The sequence below is a fragment of the Botryllus schlosseri genome, chromosome 16 (genome assembly GCF_051294905.1).
Source record: "Botryllus schlosseri isolate E-star chromosome 16, Bs_hap1, whole genome shotgun sequence".
NCBI lineage: Eukaryota > Metazoa > Chordata > Ascidiacea > Stolidobranchia > Styelidae > Botryllus > Botryllus schlosseri.
Genome location: NC_137251.1, coordinates 1,662,266 through 1,681,603, shown reverse-complemented (window position 1 = coordinate 1,681,603; position 19,338 = coordinate 1,662,266). Strand labels below are relative to the sequence as shown.

General features: G+C 40.1%; 1 protein-coding gene across 4 annotated transcripts; it reads right to left on the bottom strand.

Annotated features, from left to right (window-relative positions):
- Positions 1-1,033: 1,033 nt before the first annotated feature.
- Positions 1,034-18,585, bottom strand: LOC145458956 (CD166 antigen-like). Of its 4 annotated transcripts, XR_013921242.1 has the most exons (19): positions 18,526-18,585; positions 18,217-18,330; positions 17,088-17,249; positions 16,447-16,581; positions 16,033-16,110; positions 14,967-15,188; positions 14,174-14,365; positions 12,662-12,762; positions 11,329-11,518; positions 10,451-10,567; positions 9,342-9,502; positions 8,734-8,812; positions 7,729-7,838; positions 6,989-7,172; positions 6,748-6,778; positions 5,727-5,787; positions 4,471-4,575; positions 3,793-3,848; positions 1,034-2,402 (listed from the first exon to the last, which is right to left on the bottom strand). XR_013921242.1 is itself a non-coding variant. In XM_080337468.1 (18 exons), exons 1-17 carry the CDS (start codon positions 18,548-18,550, stop codon positions 4,474-4,476), a joined length of 2,064 nt encoding a protein of 687 aa, XP_080193594.1. In that variant the 5' UTR covers positions 18,551-18,585; the 3' UTR covers positions 1,034-2,402; positions 4,471-4,473. The 4 variants fall into 4 exon arrangements, 3 of the variants coding, with proteins under 3 accessions (XP_080193594.1, XP_080193596.1, XP_080193597.1); XM_080337468.1 differs by lacking the exon at positions 3,793-3,848; XM_080337470.1 differs by lacking the exon at positions 4,471-4,575.
- Positions 18,586-19,338: the final 753 nt, after the last annotated feature.

The following is a 19,338-nucleotide window of genomic DNA, read 5'->3' as shown; positions in this document are numbered from 1 at the left end:
CCATTCATAGATTTTTCATTGCACATCCCGTAATACAATAGTTCAATGATACTATCAGCGTGTCGGACTGTCGGTGTATGCATATCCGAGCAAAAGCACCGACAGTTAGCGCAACAATGAATGCACATCTACTTTGAGAAAAAAACTTACTCTGTTAGAGGCTGTGCTGTATCGAAGTCACTCGCCACGGCCAAATTGGTACGATAGGATTGGATTTCGGCGAAACGTCGACTTACGGTACCATGTTTATCAGCAAGTACGTTAGGGCACACAAGTGCGATGTTTTTGGCGGGAGAGGGCTTTTTTTTCTGATACGGACGTAGTAGGATTCCATTGTGAAAAAAACAGGATTAATGTAGGACTATTGAATTTGGTAATCACCCCACACTACCTGGTGACTCTAGAATCCCTTCCCACGTTTTGGAGGTTTATCTATACTCCGCGTAACCCTAGTCTTAAAAAATCCTAGAATTGGACCGTGCTATACAAATCGGCAGAAATGGATTCGCAAAAAGAATACGGGCCCTGCGTAAATGACTATTGTAGTTGTAAAGCACAGTGAACACCACAAACAACAAGAAACTAGTGACCGCTATTAACATCACGTCTTTAACCAGACATGGAACAACGAGATAATTCTAGCTGGCTAATAAGACTTCGTTAGAGCGGATTTCCGGCGATCTAATTTTAATCGAATTTGTGAAATGGTTCAATCCTTTCATTTTAGTTCTAATCTAACATTTGGTGTTCATAAAATGCCATAGTACTGTACAGTGTGAAACGACCCGGACAGACATTCGCAGTAATGCTTATGAGAATGATCTTGATCTTTCTTGTGTTTCTGTCTAATGCGGAATATAATTCAATATCTAAGTTTTTGCGAATTTCGTTCTTCTAATTCTAATGTATATTGACAAAAACCGCTGCATCCATCATTCTAATTTGCAAAAGCTGTAAACTTTCTAGTTGTCCAGCATTCGGTAACTTACTGGCTCATCATCATCGACGTATAACCTCGACAAAAACGCGAAAGTCGGTTTTTCTAAAAAGTTTTATTAGGGTAGTGCGCAGGTATCACGCCACTATCGAATCAGTCCTTCTCACAATGCCAGATGGTCTCTCGATTCCAAAAAACCCTTCCTCCCGCAAAACGTTGTCAAAGGCGAAATAAAAAGCAGGAAAACAAAGAAGTGAAATGCAATAAATCGCGTGACCAAAGGAACAACTGTCGCGTCTCTGTTGACGTCACAATACACCATCTAATTCGGTCTCAGAATGGAGTCGTGAAAGATGTCGCATGGCGACTTGATATCGTGACCAGAGCCCGGCCGATTATCGGTTCGCCAATAATATCGCTCTGATATCACGCTTTCAGTAATGTTATATCGGTATCGGCCATTAGAGGTCAAATAACATCGGTCATTTCGTCACGTGACAACATGGTAGAAGTCAGAGAATTATAATCGGCGACTAGACTGAGAATATCGATACATTTCTTATAGATTACAGGGGTCCAGAAGCATCCTTTCCAATCCATTTCGTGTCCAATCAATGGCTGTAAAGCCGTTTAGTAAATGCTCTGTAGTTCGTTTGCATATCTCAAAATCCGATATCGGCCGGGCTCTAATTGTGACGCAATTGTTGGAAAAGCAACGATTTAATCGCATGTACTTGAGAGGCAAGACCCATTCAAAGGGGTTTTCAGTTTACAGAATTCGTGTTTTTGTAACTGTTGATAGCTTTTAAAAGCTTCCTGAATATAACAGTTCCACGGAAATCTATAACGGCCATATGAGACGGCTAACAATAAATAGCCGTTATAAGTCGGTACTGGTAATAAGTTTGAATCAACAGAACATTTCGGACAATATTACGCAAAAACATGTGCATTTTACAGAGATACAGTCGTAAATTGTAAACGGCCGGCACTTTTCGAGCGTCAGTAACAAGCTATAATAACGACCAAAACGCTCAAAAATAAAACAGCAGTGAACGATTATTACATTCCAAAAAAACATACGCGAATCAGAACCAACTCATCACGAAACATTACTATCCTACCGGCCCACTAAACGCTATTAAACTGTTTGACTTTGCGAAGACCAGCTCTGCAATGCCAACATGACGTCATCGTGTAATAACGTCAGCTACTGACAACAAAAACTAGTTAGCACAAATTGTGTAGGAGAATAGTAGTGGCGGTGGAGCGATATCGGGTGCAGGAACTAGAGGATTCGCGTCACAATGCCGTCGATCGCGGTTGCTTGTAAAATCGGTTAAAGAAAGAGTAAAAGCATGATCAGTTCGTTGGATTGTCTTGTGAATTTTCTATCTCTAAAAGGTCGCGCGTGTCCGGGCGAAGATAATGCAGGACATCGCGATACATGAAGACTGGTTTAAACCTGCAATAGATAAGTAGTGTGTTACAGACGTAAATTGGGTTCATATTTCATGCAGTCACATCGCATGCCAACTATAGTCAAGCTCGAATTGGATATTATTAAAGAACTACTGCAGTCTGAATAGACTGTGGCCTCAAATTGAAGTACATAGTGTTAAATACGGTTCTATACCAATACCGAGAAAACCATTACCGAGAATCGACATTACCGAGAATGTCATTACCGAGAATGATCATTACCGAGAATGATCATTACCGAGAATGGACACCACCGAGAATGGACATAACCGAGAATGGCCAATGTCAAGAATATAGATTACTGGGACTGACGATGTCGAGAAATTTATACCTGAGCATCTATACCGAATGTGGCAACGCCGCGATGTACTCACACGACCTGTGCATATGCATAACATGCCTGCATTGCATATATTGCATTCTCGGTAATGTCCATTCTCGGTGGTGTCCATTCTCGGTAATGTCCATTCTCTGTGCTGGTGTCCATTCTCAGTAATGCCTATTCTCGGTGGTGTCCATTCTCGGTAATGGTTTTCTCGGTATTGTCCGGACACCGTTAAATACATGTTGGCAGCTACCAATATACTGAGCCAGTCACCGCATTCGAACTGGGGGGGGGGGGGCGAAAGCATCTGAAGGGGGGCGCGAAGTCGGAGTTAGGTGAAATAATTTTCGCATCCCCGGCGATTTACCTCCAGCTCATGGTGCTTACTCTGTCTATTGTCGGGATTTCATATTAGAGAGTTCTCTCATCAATAGCCATAACCTTTAATGCCATCAAAATATCCGCTGGGGTGGTTTGAATTCTGACCTAACTCTTTAATATTTTGTGATATTACAATAGAGGGGGAGCGAAATTTCACTCTATCAAAAAGGGGGGCGTGTTTAAAAAGACTTGGACAACAAGTCAATTATATAAGTCTAGTTAGACTAAGTTAAGCGAAATTGGTAATCTGATTCTGACTTAATTTGTGAAGCGTTTATATGATCTCATATTCATTTTAATTTAATTTATGGTTTTCGTGAAAATGCTACAAGAGAGCTGTATGGTGCGAAACGAGCCAAGTCAAGTACAGACATTTCTGAGAACGGACTGTGATATTTCTTTCTTATTCGGTGTCGAAATCCCGATTCAAAATAAACGGAAATCTAAATCATTTCCGAATCCGACCCATATATCTTCAAATGATAGACGGGATGCAATGGCATATTTCACAATAATCTTATAGCTGACATTCGAATATGGTGTATTTCTGAGGATAACGGTTGCTGCCAAAATGTATCACACACCATCCACTATAACATGATACCACATCTTATCCAGTGCCCAATTAAAACCATGCAAATTCGTGCGGAGAAGTCCGATCACTGACCTCTTGCGGTAGAATTAGGAAGATTTGATAAATTGACTTCAAGCTTCTTCGTTGTGCTGTTAGTCGATCATGCATCACCAATCAATCGGAGCGAAAAAAGAAAGGGGCATAAGATAGATTAGAAAAAGCGACACGCAAGCGACCGTGCACACGGAATTACGGCGTGCAGTAAGATAGCGACGGAGAAACCAATTATGATTCTCCAGCGCGATCTTAGGCCTAACTTACGGATTGATGCGAACGCGTGACACACTCTTGGGCAGCTAGATGCGGTCAGTAATTTCTGGTAGCTTCATAAAACAGACTTGTATAAACGATTGACGGTCAACTAACCACTGATTTTTGTTTTAAATGCAGCCCTAGTTCTATAGTGCTACTTGCTAGTTTTGAAAAGTGAGTAGTTCCAGTACTAGTTGCGCATTTTGAAAATCCAGTACTTTGTACAAGTCTGTCGTAAGCAGATAAGGTAATGTTATAATTTGTGATCTGAGCGCAAAATGCATTCGAAATTGTCTTGAACGAAAGCTACTGTCGCGCTGATTCCGACAACATCAATTATCATGCGGTCAGTGCATCGCAACTGCACTCAAAATTGCCCTTAAATGTCAAGTGCCGCGCATCAATCCGTGAGTTAGTTATCATTGTTAGGAGGAACAACTGCGCCCACAAGCCGCGGACCTGCTACTTATTCGTCGAGAAGGTGGACATTTCGTGGGCATTGCCGAGTCGGTGGTCAGTGTCCGAGTCCGCGGGCGGAGGGGGTAGAGACCCGGTGTCCGAATCCTATGAACAACAATGGCGTCACGATTTGATGGCCACCGCCTTTGATACACGCTGACCGACTGCATGGTTTTGCCAGCTGTGATTAAGCCGGCGGAGGATTTTCCGAACTTGATCTAATTTCGAGAACTTTGCTGATTCGTGAGAAGATTTTAGAGTCCCGTCGTTATTGGGGTAACCACGACGAAAATTATGGAGAGAAAATAATGGGTAAAGTATTTGAAGGTACAGAACTTTAATATTCAATTGAAATGATATATTCACGTTGAAATTAGTAGCGATTAGTAATGAATTGAAAACAACTTTGTATATCGACAATCGTACACCAAATATGACTGTCATAATACCGGCATGACGTGGCTGTTGATATTCGAAGTTATTTCTTCGAAATCTCTTCCAGTTGCAGACGAATACTCCTTACGAGTGTCAGCCGAACATATTCGACTTGATTTCAGCAAGAACATATCATTGAATTGTATATTGAACTTCTGTACCTCCAAGAGGTTCTTATAATATGTATTCTTGCAGCGGATGTTGTGTACTTATGACATCAATCTTCAAGTTGCCACGAACAGCTTTTTAAGTTTCGTACGTGACGATGCCTCGAAAACTCTACTTTATGGCCCTGCCTGTGGAGGCGCGAAGAGTGAACGAGTCGTATGTGAGTTCCAGACAGCAGTAGCAACATGCGATTTCAATTAAACAAGACTTCCAACCAGCGGTTAGCGGTTATACAGACAACGGCACCGAATCCATCCGATTAAGAGCGTGATATTCCGCTACAGTTCCTTCAAGATACTAATTCTTTACACTATGGTAGATTACCCCAATCCGAAAAGTGTACTGATTATATTGATTAGACTCTAGTATGAGAAATGATTTTTGAGTACTGAAATAATACGCTCTTTGCCAGATTGCCACTAATAGTTAGGTAATTTATCAACGAGAATTATAGTTTCGATGCCATTTTCCACTATGGAATGCTGCAAACTTCGATTGATCCTATCGCAGCATACGAAATATGTAGTACAACGCTATAGTATATTCTGATCGTTTCTACTCTCTAACCAGCATCGATTGGCAACAGTGACGCCATCAGATGTATGTATGCTTGATTGATTATTGAATAATGAATAGTCATGCGTGAAACGTACCTCGGACGAAGTTTCTCTGTTTAAACCTTCTTTTTCACCGGCGCCCGCTTCTTCGTCCGTGCTGAATATAAAACGGAACGGTGAGTATAGAGCTCGGACTTGTACAAACTAGCGATCTTGTTTGTTTGTATGTTTGTTTTGGGGTATTCATGGTGTTTGTTGACTACTATGGTCATTTACACCAGACCGATATTCTTCTTATTTTCCGTAACTGCCGACTTATAGCACGGCCCACCTCTAGTCTTTTTGTAAGACACCGCTGACGCGGATGAGGTGGCGAGGAGGAGCCTAGGTAAACCTCCAACACTTAGGTATCGAAATTCGGAAGTCGACCTCGGTCGGAGTACCCATTGCTGTTGCAGCCGCGGATTATACCACTGCGCTATCTCGCCACTAGCGATCTTGTTAGTTGAGGGTCTAATGACTTCCGGTTTTTAAGTAGTTTTCGTTCTAGTTCTAGTTACATATTCTGATAAGTAAAAACATTGTTTTAGTTCTAGTTTCGGGTTTTAAAAAGTGAATAGTTGTAGTTCTAGTTCAGTGGCTCTCAAACTTTTTTAGACACGCCCCCTTTTATGATGGTGAAAAATTTCGCACACGCCTTATCGCCTTATCACAAAACGCAACCAGAATGCTAGCAATCCCAATGGATTGTTTGATGGAATGGAAGGTTAATGCTGTTGATGAGACGATTCTCAAATATGAAATTCGGACTATATCTTTTGGTGTACCGCGGCTTCGCGCCCCCTTCATGACTTTTGAAAAAGGAGTACTTCTAGTTCTAGTTGCGAGTTTTGAAAAGTGAGAAGTTGTAGTTCTAGTTGGCAGTTTTGAAAAGTGAATAGTTCTACAGTTGCAGATTTTGGAAATTGGATAGTTCTAGTTGCGGATTTCGAAAAGTGAGTAGTTCTAGTTCTAGTTGGGTATTTTGTTCCAGTTGCGAGTACTCTCAAAATAGCGAATGACGCACACAAAACGAACAATATGTACGTCAAGGATGAAATCAAAGGAAGCAACTCACGTTTTCTTCTTTGGAGGCGCGTTCCTCTTTTCTGTGAACAGGATGAATATTAGATTAGAATTAGAATGATAGGTAGACATCTGTACTACTGTACTACTAAAGTCATCCAAGAATGACCAAGAGTATCCATAACCAATGTATTAGCGCAGATCTCAGTATACCGTGTGAATTAAACTGCTATTATCAAGCTAAAAACATATCTCAATCCATGTAGAGCTGCAGACAGTTGATCGATACTCACTGACAAAATAACAGGCCAGCGGTATTCCGATGACGACCACGAGCACGAGGAGTAAGATGCCTACGATAGCGCCGGTGCCGAGGCCTCCTTTAGACGGCTCGCTACAGCAGGCTTCGAACTTGGAGTCGACTTGCACGGTCTTGTTGTACTTTGGCGTGTGCTTGTTGGATGCCACGCACGCGAACTGGGAAAAAAACGACGAGGTCAATTTTGAAACAGGGAATTGAATCCAACCCCATGAAATTGTTGGGCTGTCTTCAGAGACGAGTGGAGTATTGGAGTTTTTCGTTGATATTTTTCGGATTATCCTTGATTGGTGGTTAATCCGAGGGTTATTAACGAAAAACTCCAATAACTCCGTTTCTACTAGTTGGAATGGAGTCAAATTTGTTTTGCATCGTCTCTGAAGACAGCTTAACAATTTCATGGGGTTGACAGAAAAATTTGAATTTTTATTTTAAATTTTCCAGTTTAAATTAAAAATTTTAATTGGATCTGCGGAGCCCTATACTTGTTACAATTAAACCAAATTTGGTGTGCAGTGTTTTTAGGGTAACCTGACAATTTAATCACTGAATGTCTGGAATCCAGAACAAAAAGTTATTTTTGAACAGCCCTAATGTACACTGTACGTACACAGTGTACAGTATATGTAAACTATATTCGAAGCACGGAACCACTGCATTACTTCGCAATGCAACATCCCGGACCCGGTACACCCGGCAAAAGATGCTTCTTACCTTGACAGGGGCTGATAGTTTCGGAACTGATTCGTAAACCATTGTGACAACTCCGTTGCCTTTCGAAGTTTTGCCGTCCAAGCCAAAGTTCTTGGGCGGTACGATGCTGACTGAAATGATAACGAATAGTAAATAGAAAAAATGAGACCTAAGTCGGTGGTTCTTAACCGGATTTCACGCGAAGCTCGGCCGGTCTCAGGGGTTCGCTGCAGTCAGTAGGTCAATACACGCACCCGATCAATACATCAGTATACGATGATACAATCATATATACACGGAATTGTAGTTCTAGTTCTTTTTGCGCATTCAAATATTTAGTTGCCGAACATCTAGAAAACACGTTTCATCGTTTGGCGTGGATCGCGATACCCGTGTTCTGTTGTGTGATGTTCTTGTAGCCATTGCTAGCTCAGAGTCATCGCTACTAACAGTGTCGTAGCCAGGGGTGGATTCGGGGGGTTGAAACCCCTCCCATTTCAGACCTTTACTGATGTTCATATGGAGAGCCGATATAATAAAAATTAATGATTTGCTTCGTAATTGAAGCTAGTTAGCTGTGTTTTAGTTAGTTATAGTTGCGGATTTTTAAAGGGAGCTAGTTCTAGTCCTAATCTTATAGTTCCAGAATCTAGAATCTAGATTCTAGATGCTAGTTTTGAAAACGGAGTAGTTGTAGTTCTGGTTGCGAGCTACGAAAAGTGAGCAGTTGTAGTTGTAGATGCGAGTTTCGAAAAGTGAGTAGTTCTAGTTTTAGTTGAGAGTTACGATGAGTGGTAAGTTCCATTTCTATTTGTGCATTTCGAAAACCAGCAGTTTGCACAAAAAGTATTCCATAGTTATGTATTAGCTGCGTTCATTGTCATATGGTAGATTTTTGTTCGGTGATTAGGCGGGAATTTTGGGCTCGCCAGGTTAGCAAAGGTGAAGAACCACTGGTGTAAGTGTAGTCCGCAGCGAAAGTGGCAGAGAAGACTCTGCGGCGCAAACCAAAAGAAGACAACTGACCTGCACATTCTGGTTTCCCGGTCGTGGTGCATTCGAAAGCGATCCGATACGCGTTCTTTTCAACTTTGCTCGCGGACACCTGTGTATACGGACATTGACTGTTACATAACAGCTATGGATTTCAGGCGGAAAAGTAACTGCGAACGAAAATGAATGAGACGATCGCGTTCAGTAGATACGCGCGAGCTGGGCTTGACAAAATCGAAGTTACGCGCGAGTATCACTCATTTTACAACGTTACAATAGCATGAACGATGTGGAAAGTTGAAATAGGTACCTTTTATCCGACCACAAAGAATACAATGCCAGTTTTACATCACATTATAGATAACTGGGGTCTTTTCTCCACCATACTTTATTTCCTTGCACTTTGCGACAGTGCTGTGGGTTTATCATAACTTAACAGATATGTCATTTGCATTAACGTGCGTAGCTTTGCACTACATCCTTTCTATGCTGTGAAACGACCAATCGAGGTTCACAGCCTACCACAGTGGAAAATAGTATCGAAGTAAATAGTTTTGAAACTTTAATTCTCGTTGCTAATTGAACTAAATTCATTCACGAATACCAAGAGTTTGAAGGTTCGAGATAAAAAAAGTGCTCACGTCAGGCTGGTTGAACTGTATGTTGCAGGATCCCTCCACGCGGACAGTCAATTCCTTGTTTTTTTCGCCGGCATCGTTCGTGGTAACGCACAGATAATTGCCGGAGTCGGCGTACTTCATGTCGTCCAGCATCAGCACCGAACTGCTAGACACAGTTTCTCCTGCGTGCGACAATGCAATCGGATTATTATTCATTATATTCTTTATTCACAGTAAAACTGGTAGATAGAATTCATTATTATTATTATGTTCTTTATTCACAGTAAAACTGGTAAATACACACATAATCCGGGGAGCAACCTGCCCCCAAAGGAAAATGGCGAGATTGGAGTAAATTTTTAAAATTTCAGTAATACATTCAAATTTTTATTCCTATGCAATACATGGAGAAGTCAGATTACAGAATTGCAGAAGATGAAGAATTGGCTAGGGTTACAGAGCAGAGGTCATTATTATTATTATTACTAGGGAAATGGAGATAATGCCGCTTAACACATCACAGCTCGGTGTAAGAGTGGCAAAAGCGCGGGAGTTTGAAAATTTTGAATTTATTATAAAAGAATTGAATAGTATATTCGTATTGAAATGAGCCCGGATATTATCGGCTGACACTCATCAGGGGTAATCGTGAGCAACTAGTAGAGAATTCAAAAGAATATCTTATATCAGCAATCGTATCACAAAATAGGCACTGTTTTTAGATGGTACACGTAGTTGACACAGCCATGGGTGGTGTAATTTGATAAAAATTCTCGACCAGTTGCTGACGATTACCCCTGACGAGTGTCAATTTTCAATATGAATATGCTATACAATTGTATATTGAAGTTCTGTACCTCCAAGAAGCTGTTCAAATATAAAAGAATGAAGAAAAATTCAAAGGTTAAATTCAACCCCATTAAGTTGTTGAGTTGTCTATGAAATCGATGCGAAACAAATTCAAAATTTTCAAAACCTGTGCCTGTACTAGTTGTAATCGAGCCAAATTTGGTGTGTGGCATTTTTTAGAGAACCTAACAATTGAATCAGTGAATATCCGGAATCGGGAAGAAAAGTCATTTTTGAACCACCCTAACCACCCCCTCAGCCGGTAAACAGAAATCGCTCACCGTTCTTCCTCCAAGTCGCGGACGGCTGAGGCGATCCTTTGGCCGTGCATGTCACTTGTACGTTGTCACCTTTTTTCCCGGTAATTTCGTTTCTACTCAGATCCGGAGTGTCGATATCTGATTGAAATATAAGTCGTTAACTTTTCGGAAATATCGACATATGTCGAAACCAGAGAGCGATTCCCGTCCAGACTAGGACAGCTATCTAAAGGTGTGTACCTATCACTCTGATTGCAATCTAATTTGGGAACAGCTGTAGCTATAATTCGAATTCGAATCACATTTGCAAAAACTGTGCAGCTCTAATTCTAATTCTGATCGAATTAGGAAAAAATGTGTAGCTCAAATTCTAATTATCCTAATTTAATTTGGAAAAAAACTATATAGCTATAATTCTAATTCGGATCTAATTTGTAAAAAAAACTGTGTAGATATAATTCTAATTCTAATCTGATTTGAAAAGAGATATGCAGCTATAATTCTGATTCATATATAAGTTGGAAATAATTGTACAGCTACAATTCTAATTATTCTAATCTAATTTGAAAAAAAAACTGTATAGCCATAATTCTAATTTTAATCTAATTTCAAAAAAACTGAGCATATATAATTCTTAGTCTAATCTAATTTGAAAAAAAAACGGAAAATATTGCACGAATCTTATTTTAAAAAACTGCACTGTGCAGCTATAATGCTGATACACATGTAATTTGGAAAAGAACGTGTAGCTATAATTATAATTCTGATATAATTTTGAAAAAGGTGTGTAGCTATCATTCAAGCCGTAAACTAATTTGGAAAAAGCTGTGTAGCCATCATTCTAATTACAATCTACTTCGTGAAAGCTGAACATGTTCTAGTAATCCAATGGTTCTCACATCTGACAACGAGCTCGGGTTTGTCTTCGCTGTCCAGCGTGTTGACGGATCCCGGGTCAGCGCGGTCGTCAAACGAGGCGACGCACCAGTAGCGACCTTGGTGTTGTCTTGTGACGCCCGCGATCGTGAATTTTTTGCCGGACTCGTCTTCCGTGAAGTCCTCGTCACCTACGTCCGACTTGACCGTGAACTAAAATCGGAATGTCGCTGATAACGAAAACGATTCCAAAATCGAGTCCCTGGCTGATTCGAATCTGAGCACAATGATTTCACCGTATACTCGAATGTGAATCGAGCATTAATTTTAATGATTCGAGTCGAGTAGTGACATACGATGTTTTCTAGGACTCAAATTAACAACGACAATTATAGTTTCGACATTATTTACCGCTATGAAGCCTTGATTAGGCGTATCTTGTGTAAAACAAGTTTTAAACAGTATTACAAAAACCTTATTGAAAAAAAAATTGTTTTTTTTTTCAAGTTGTAGAATCATGCCATATTTGTGCAAATACTTTCCAAAAAAACATGATGCATGAGCCCACGAACAATTGCCATCCGATATAGCCGACGCATATCGATATGGGATGGTTGGAATCCTCAAAACAGTCGGCTCAACAGCAATAGTACACTGATATTTCGCCAAAGGAGCTATATTTACCCTATATTTTCAATTGTCAATGCCAATCCACTATGATGTCACAAATTGAATATTCGTGGCGTCATGGCTTGACAAAAACATTTAAAAAAAACAATAAGAAAAACATGTTTTAAACATGTTTGTTTTAAATTGATTATTGTTTTAAATGCCACCCTAAGTACAAAGCTATGCATGGCAGTGAAAATGACATATATGTGATGTGAAGTCGTGATCAACCTACTACCCAATGCACTGTCAAATGTATGGTCTAAATTCCAAAATAGAGTATGAAAGATGTGTTCAAAATTCAAATATGTACCTTGCCACAGAGAATACAATACCAGTTCTCCATCAATGTAAAGATAATTTGGCATTTTTAATTTATGCCTATTACATTGCACTACGTGACAATGCTGTGGGTTATCACGACTTTACAAATATATCATAACGCGCGTAGCTTTGTGCTGCATGTTTTGTATACTGCGATACCACCAAGATACGTTTCAAGTCTTGCAAAGTGGATAAATTACCTTCCAGTGTCAAGTAGAGTACATTCCAGTACCCGAAAGAATTATTTCCACTAATCGACTCAAATCATTAGAACCAATACCAGATTCAGATCCGAGTAATCGAGTAACTATGTATACACCACTGGTTGAGGTAAAGTTCATATATTCATTTTCATAAGTTTACCCGAGGAGCGGGGTTGCCGTTGGCTCTGCATTCTATCACGACGATCTCTCCTTCAATCGCATCTCCGGGGCTGATTGTAGTAGTGACTTTGTCGGTCTCATCTGCAAGACAAGACTATCAGTTTGCAACTTCGCCATGTTTCAAATGCATGTTATCGACCAGTGGTTGTCAACTGGCGAACCCCCAAATTTTGAACTGAATTAGAGATTTGGAGCGTAGTTTGGAACGCTTTCGACTTACCCCAGGTCGTAATACTGCAAATGTTGCGCTAAACCTGTGGCCCGCTCGATGGTGTTGAGTGGCCCGCGTGGTAATTCTCGAAATTAGTTATATTATAAAGAGATAATAATTACCAAAACCATAACCAAAATTCGATTAATCTGACCGCGAAATTTGGGATTTTGATGACTAAACTATCAGTCCCGACGCATTGGGGTAGCCAGAGGCCAGATACATGTTCCGTAGATCGTCGTATATGACCAACAACCAGAAAGTACAGTATTTCGCTTATTAGCCGAATCTTCGATATTTATAAGTCCAAGAGCCGGATAATCTTGCCCTTGCCAAATGAGCCCAGTGGTATGGAGAGGAGACCCGTAATACATGCATGAAATATTATTATCTACCGAATTCATTCGTTAACTTAAAAAAAAATCGCACTGAACGCGGCTAGGTGGCGGTTGCATACTGAGTCTTCATTTCATAATTGTTGTTGATTCTGATGCGTATTAATATAAGTTTTGTTTCACCGTTACCTAATCCGGTTAGCTCCAATCGGAAGACTAAAAAAGGTCATCAACATTCAAGTGGCCAGCGCAATGATTCGTAAAACTCACGGTGGCCGTTTGGCCGAAAGAGTGAGCCCCCCCTGCGCTAAACTTTTCAAAGGTACAGCCTACATCTCGTTTAAAACAGTGAAATGTTGTTTTTGTTATTGTTTTCAGTACTAATGGTGATTGGCTACTACGATCAAAAATGGTTGTTCATAAAAAAAGTTTTTTTGTTTTAATTTTCGCGGCTATTTGATAAAATTGTTAGGTGGGATAAAAAAAAAAACGTTACACACCAAATTTGACTCTAGTCGAACTAGTAGCTACAGAAGTTTGAAAATTTTGAATTTATTTTGAAAACTAATTTTTTTTCTTCACATTTTACTGTCAACCTCGTGAAATCGTTAAGTTGTCTACAAAAATGATGAAAAACGAATTTGATGCGATTCCAGCCCGTAGACACGAAGTTATTAAAGTTTTTCATTAATAATTCTGAGATTACAGACCGAGAATGCTATGTTTTCACATTAAAAATTTTCAACTGCAATCTTTTCGCTTCTGCCGACTGGAAGTGAGAAAAATTGTTATGAATCGATATTTTGGACAACTTGACAGGTGGGTGTCTGATTTCAACAACTACTCCAAGTCGTTTCGACACATTCCTATCGATATATTTTATCGCAATCTTGTAGCGTTTTGTTCCGACGAAAGCCTCAATAAAACTACTCAAACTCTAACTTACGCAGAATGACGAACGGTGGCGACAATTCGCTTTCCACGACCTCCATGTTTGGCAGGGTCACGGAGCACGCCACTCGTTTTCCGTCGTACATAGGATCAGCCGCCAACTTGAGAATGACTCGGCTGCTGTAAAACCGCGACACTGGGTCCTGACTCCACACCGGTGTTTCGCTAGGCTGCATGGTTTCACTCTCTGAAAACACATCACAATTAGAGACGGTACGATATCGGATTTTTGTGGCGAACTGGAACCTTCACATAAAGCCCCGACATTAGAGTTGTTCAAAAATAACATTTTTGTCAGACTTTAGCGGCTATTAGCTAAAATTGTTAGGTAGGCTAAAGAAAACGTAAATCACCAAATTTGGCTGAATTCCGACTGGTAAAAGTGAAGCTATTAGAGTTTGCAAATTTTGAATTAATTATTAAAAATTTTGAACAACCCTACCCGACATATTCAACCGATACTCCAAAGATACTGCATCTATAGCTTAAGACGAATTTCAAAAAACTTGACAGCCTTTATTGGAACAGCTTTACAGCTTGGATATGGAATAAACTAGAAACGTCTGAATCACAGGTAGTAATGAAAAACTTCTATTTTTTAAATCTACTCAGGTAAATTTTGTCTACAAGCACTAATTGCTCAAGTAATTATGTTTTTAGACAAGCTCTTCTTGAGTGTTCTGATTTTGTTCAAAACTAGTACTCGTGATTATTTCCATATGGATATATTATTCAATTGTATACTGTAGTTCGGCACCTCCAAGAGTCTTTTCAAGACGTATATTTACCTCCGATTGTGAATTCCACTTTTTCCGGCTGCGGATACGCACCCTGGATGTTGCAAGCCACCTCCACGTATTTCGCATCTTCTTCTACTGGCCCCGCGTCTTCCAGAGTGGCATCGACTTGCCTCTTTTTTCTGTCTGGGTAGTCCGGGACTGATTCGGCAGCGTTGTACATGTCGTCCAAGTCTGCGTTGTCGACCTCTGTGGTGTTGTATTCCGGATAGTCTGTGACCATAAGGATTTTCAACTGATTTAGGATACACTGCGGATACAGTAACGCTTTCATAGTGTATCGTGCATATACACTAGGGCTCTTCAAAAATGACTCTTTTCTCAAATAGTACTGGCTACTTGATAAAATTGTTAGGTTGCCTAATTTAAGCCTACACACAAAATTTGGTTCAATTCCAGCCAGTAACTGCTTTGCTACAGGAGAAGAAGGTTTCTATTTATTATATAAAAATAAATAATAAGAAATTTGAAAATTTTCTGTTCACCCCATGAAAGTGTTAGGCTGTCTATAGAAACGATGCTCACCAAATTTGGTTCAATTCAGACCAGTGGAAGTGGAGTTATTGTCGTCGAAAAATTTGGATTTGAATAAAATAGTATTTACGGTGAACACAACTATAATAAATAATCAAAGAATCGGTCACCGTAAATACTATTTTATTCAAATCCAAATTCAGATCAGATTCTGATCTATTTTTGAAATGTTTATATTATGGTCTCATTATAGTTCTAATCTAATTTCCTGTTTTCATGAAAATGCTATGGGATTAGGATAACTTGATAGCACGAAACGAGACAAGCTTTCTGCACAGACATTTTCTGTTATAATTCCTATGAGAATAAACTATGTTTTGATATGAGCTGACATTGAGTATTGTCGTATATTTCCTTTAAATCCGGAATTCAAGCCAAATTCCGGGTTTTTGCGAAGTCACTAATTCTAATCTAATTTGTCGATAAATTGTGTAGCTATAATTCCAATCCTAATCTGACTTATAAAATCTGGATTTTTTCGGACGCTGACACACATGCAAGCACGCTTTAGCGTTCAACTCACCAGCGTCGTCGGTTTCTGGGATCGGCGCTCTCACGTCCGCTTCCATCGTGACGTTCTCGATCGTTACTGTGGGAAGGGCTGTGAAAATTCGTACAAACATATCGAAATTGTTCGTATATACGTCGCAATGTATGTGGATAAATCTCACTCGGGCCGGGGAGGATTGGGCTCGGTTACGTACAAATTGCCGGGCTAGGCCAGATCAAATGCGTGCGTGATTCGATTCTGGATTGATGTTGTTGTTGGTATTGAGTTTTTGGTGCTCGGCAGCAATGTCCTTGTGCGCCGGGTCGATTAGTTATATATGCATCATTCCAACAAATCTCTCTTCCAGACAACAAAACAAATTCTATTGCCGAGGAAATCGTGGCAGGATGGGTCAGTATGTTATCTATGAAGATAACGCGGTCTCACCGTAAGCTTTTACCACACTGATTGCTGTCTTTAGTTCTCGGCCGATCTCTATGCTGCAACTGTATTCCTCGGGGTCAGTAACTTGGAAGTCCAAGATGTGTAGAACGCTTTTTTGGACAATCCAGCTAGGATCGTCTAAATAAGAAAAGTTTCCTTTTCGTTATCGTGGCTGGTAACACGTTACAGTCGAACGTAGTTGGCAGACTGCAGAGCAAACTTGTACAAGCTACCAATCTAGTTACGGTACTCGACTAACCTCTGTCGTTAGTTCCAGTTCCAGAGGTGAGTTTCGAAAAGTGAGTACCCCTAGTTTTGGTTCCAGTTGCAAGTTTAAAAAGTGAGCGCTCTAGCTCTAGTCGCGAGTTTTGAAAAGTGATTAGCAATATATTTTTAGTTCTAATGCGGATTTAAAAAAAAAGTTCTAGGTCTACTTGCTAGTTCTGAAAAGTGAGAGTAGTTTTAGTTTGAGTTGTAGTTGCTAGTTTTGAAAAGTGAGCAGTCCGAGTGTCGATTTTAAAATGAGAGTAGTTCTAGTTCTAGTTGCGAGTTTTGAAAGGGGAGTAGTCATAGTTTTACTTCTAATTGCACATTTTAAAAATCCAGTAGTTTGTGCTCGTCTGCTGCAGAGTGGCTGGTCTTACCCGGTTTCGCTTGGCCTTCCCAATCCATTTCAATCGTTTGGCGGTCGGCGGGTATCGGACTGCTTGCGTAAACGAAAGAAGAGTTTTGGTCGTTCCTAGTCTCTTTCCTTATGCCTTGGTCATCCGCGCTCCACACAAGGAACTGCATAACATCTGCCCCGACTGATAATGCGAATGAAAAATGCAATGCCGCAAATCAGACTTGAACAGCTAGATAGCCTAATTCTAGTTGTGCAAGTAAGCCAATTTGAGTGAAATGTCATTTACCAACTTTTTATCTAATTTGTGAAATGTTTCAATGCGCTCATTTTAATCCTACTCCTATCTACAAGAATGGCCCTATTTGATATGAACTGCACTTTGGATGCTGACTAGGGTTACCATATTTTGGAAATCTGAAAAAGGACACTTTTACAAAAATTTCAGAATTGTAAAACCGGAGGAAAATCCTGAAAAAATGGTAATTTATCTCACTTCGTGGTCGGTTGACTAAAAAAAGGTCAACTTTGTCGCTCGGCGCCCAAAATACAGTTTTAACAGTTTTCCAGCTATCTAGTTTTTGCGAAATATGTGATTTCAGTTCTGAGCGAATTTGGATAAAATGTGAAGCTATAATTCTAATTCGAATCAAACTTCGAAAAAAGTTTGTCATGTAAGCGGAGTAACGCCAACAGCATTCTAGGCTTTATAGATCTTTCTGGCAGGGAAACATTGCTTGTAGGCTTTGGGGGTTTAAAATCACAACAAGACGCGGTCATAGCGACCTGTGTTAGGCTGCAGTAAGTTGGCTATTATTACCATATATGCTTTTGAACAGTATATTCACATTGAAATAAACCCGAGTATTTCCGGCTGACACTCGTCAGGGGCGATGGTCAGCAATTAGTAAAGAATTGAATTGCGCTAAAGCCGCTGTTCGCCCCGGTTACTAGGATATCATACCGGTGACGTCCTAGTTTGGGATACGATTGTTGATATACAATGTTCTGTTGAATTCTCTACTAGTTGCTGACGATTACCCCTGACGAATGTCAACCGAAAACATTCGGGTTCATTTCAATATGAATATACCATTAAGAAACTGTTCGACGTAGCAACAATGTCCATGAGATAAAACGCTGGTACTCACGATTCTGTTCCCATCTCGCGGCCACGGCCGCAATTTCACCTACTTTGATCCATTGTGGCTGTTCTTGCAAGACGACGATATCGGAAAACGTGACTCGTAACAGCCCGGACAAAACTATAAAGACAGTTCAGTCATATTAGAGCCGATATGTCGTGAATGAACGAACTTACAAACGACTCTAAACTTCTATACATGCGGCATTACATGCGCTTTGTCTAAGATTAAATCAATCCAGCCTACTTGATTTGCCCACAAACCAGACAGTACAAACTTCTTGTTCTATATAAACTTTAATTCATTCCAACTTACCCAAAATCCGGGATAAAGTATCCATTTTAGAAATTGAACTAAATTAACATAAATCTGTTTCGTGAAAGTAAAAGAATGTCAAAATTTGCAAATCATCATTGTTATCATTTCAGACGAGTTGCTTTTCAACCGAATAACTCACACATTACAGTCTGTCTAACGAATGGCGCCCGACAGTTCCTTGCGAATATTACTTCTACGAATTCCACTGCACCGTAAAGCGGATACATCGTTATAGATGTCACAGTACAAGCCCCATTCATTCCTGTATGGATTACCAACAAATTGATACAAAACGTATGCTTGTAATCTTATCTTTACATTGTTCCAAATAGATTGGGACGCGGCACGTAGTGTTTAATCCGATTTGTTCTCCACACCTTTTATGGCCATAATAGTTCGTTTGATTACGGCTATTACAGCGGTTTCTAACCTTGTCGAACCCTCACTTTAATCTGAGAGCCTTCATCGAACCCCGTGCGTAGTCACATCAACGAAAATCCAGTGCCCTATACAAGTCTAGTACATTACTGTATAGGATAACGGAGCACATAATGAACTGTGCATCAACAACAGTGTTTACAGAACGAAACCGTTATTTCAATTCTAACATATTATACATCTACCGGTGCTTATAATGAACTGTGCAGTGTGCATCAACCACAGTGTTAAAAACATGACCCTCACAATGAGATTATAATGAATATGTACTGCAATTCGCTGTAACTTTCACTGTGGGATTCTGGCTTGTGTCATTGAACCCCAGTTTCGATCAACTGGGCTAATGGATATGTTGCTTTATAACGCCGTGCT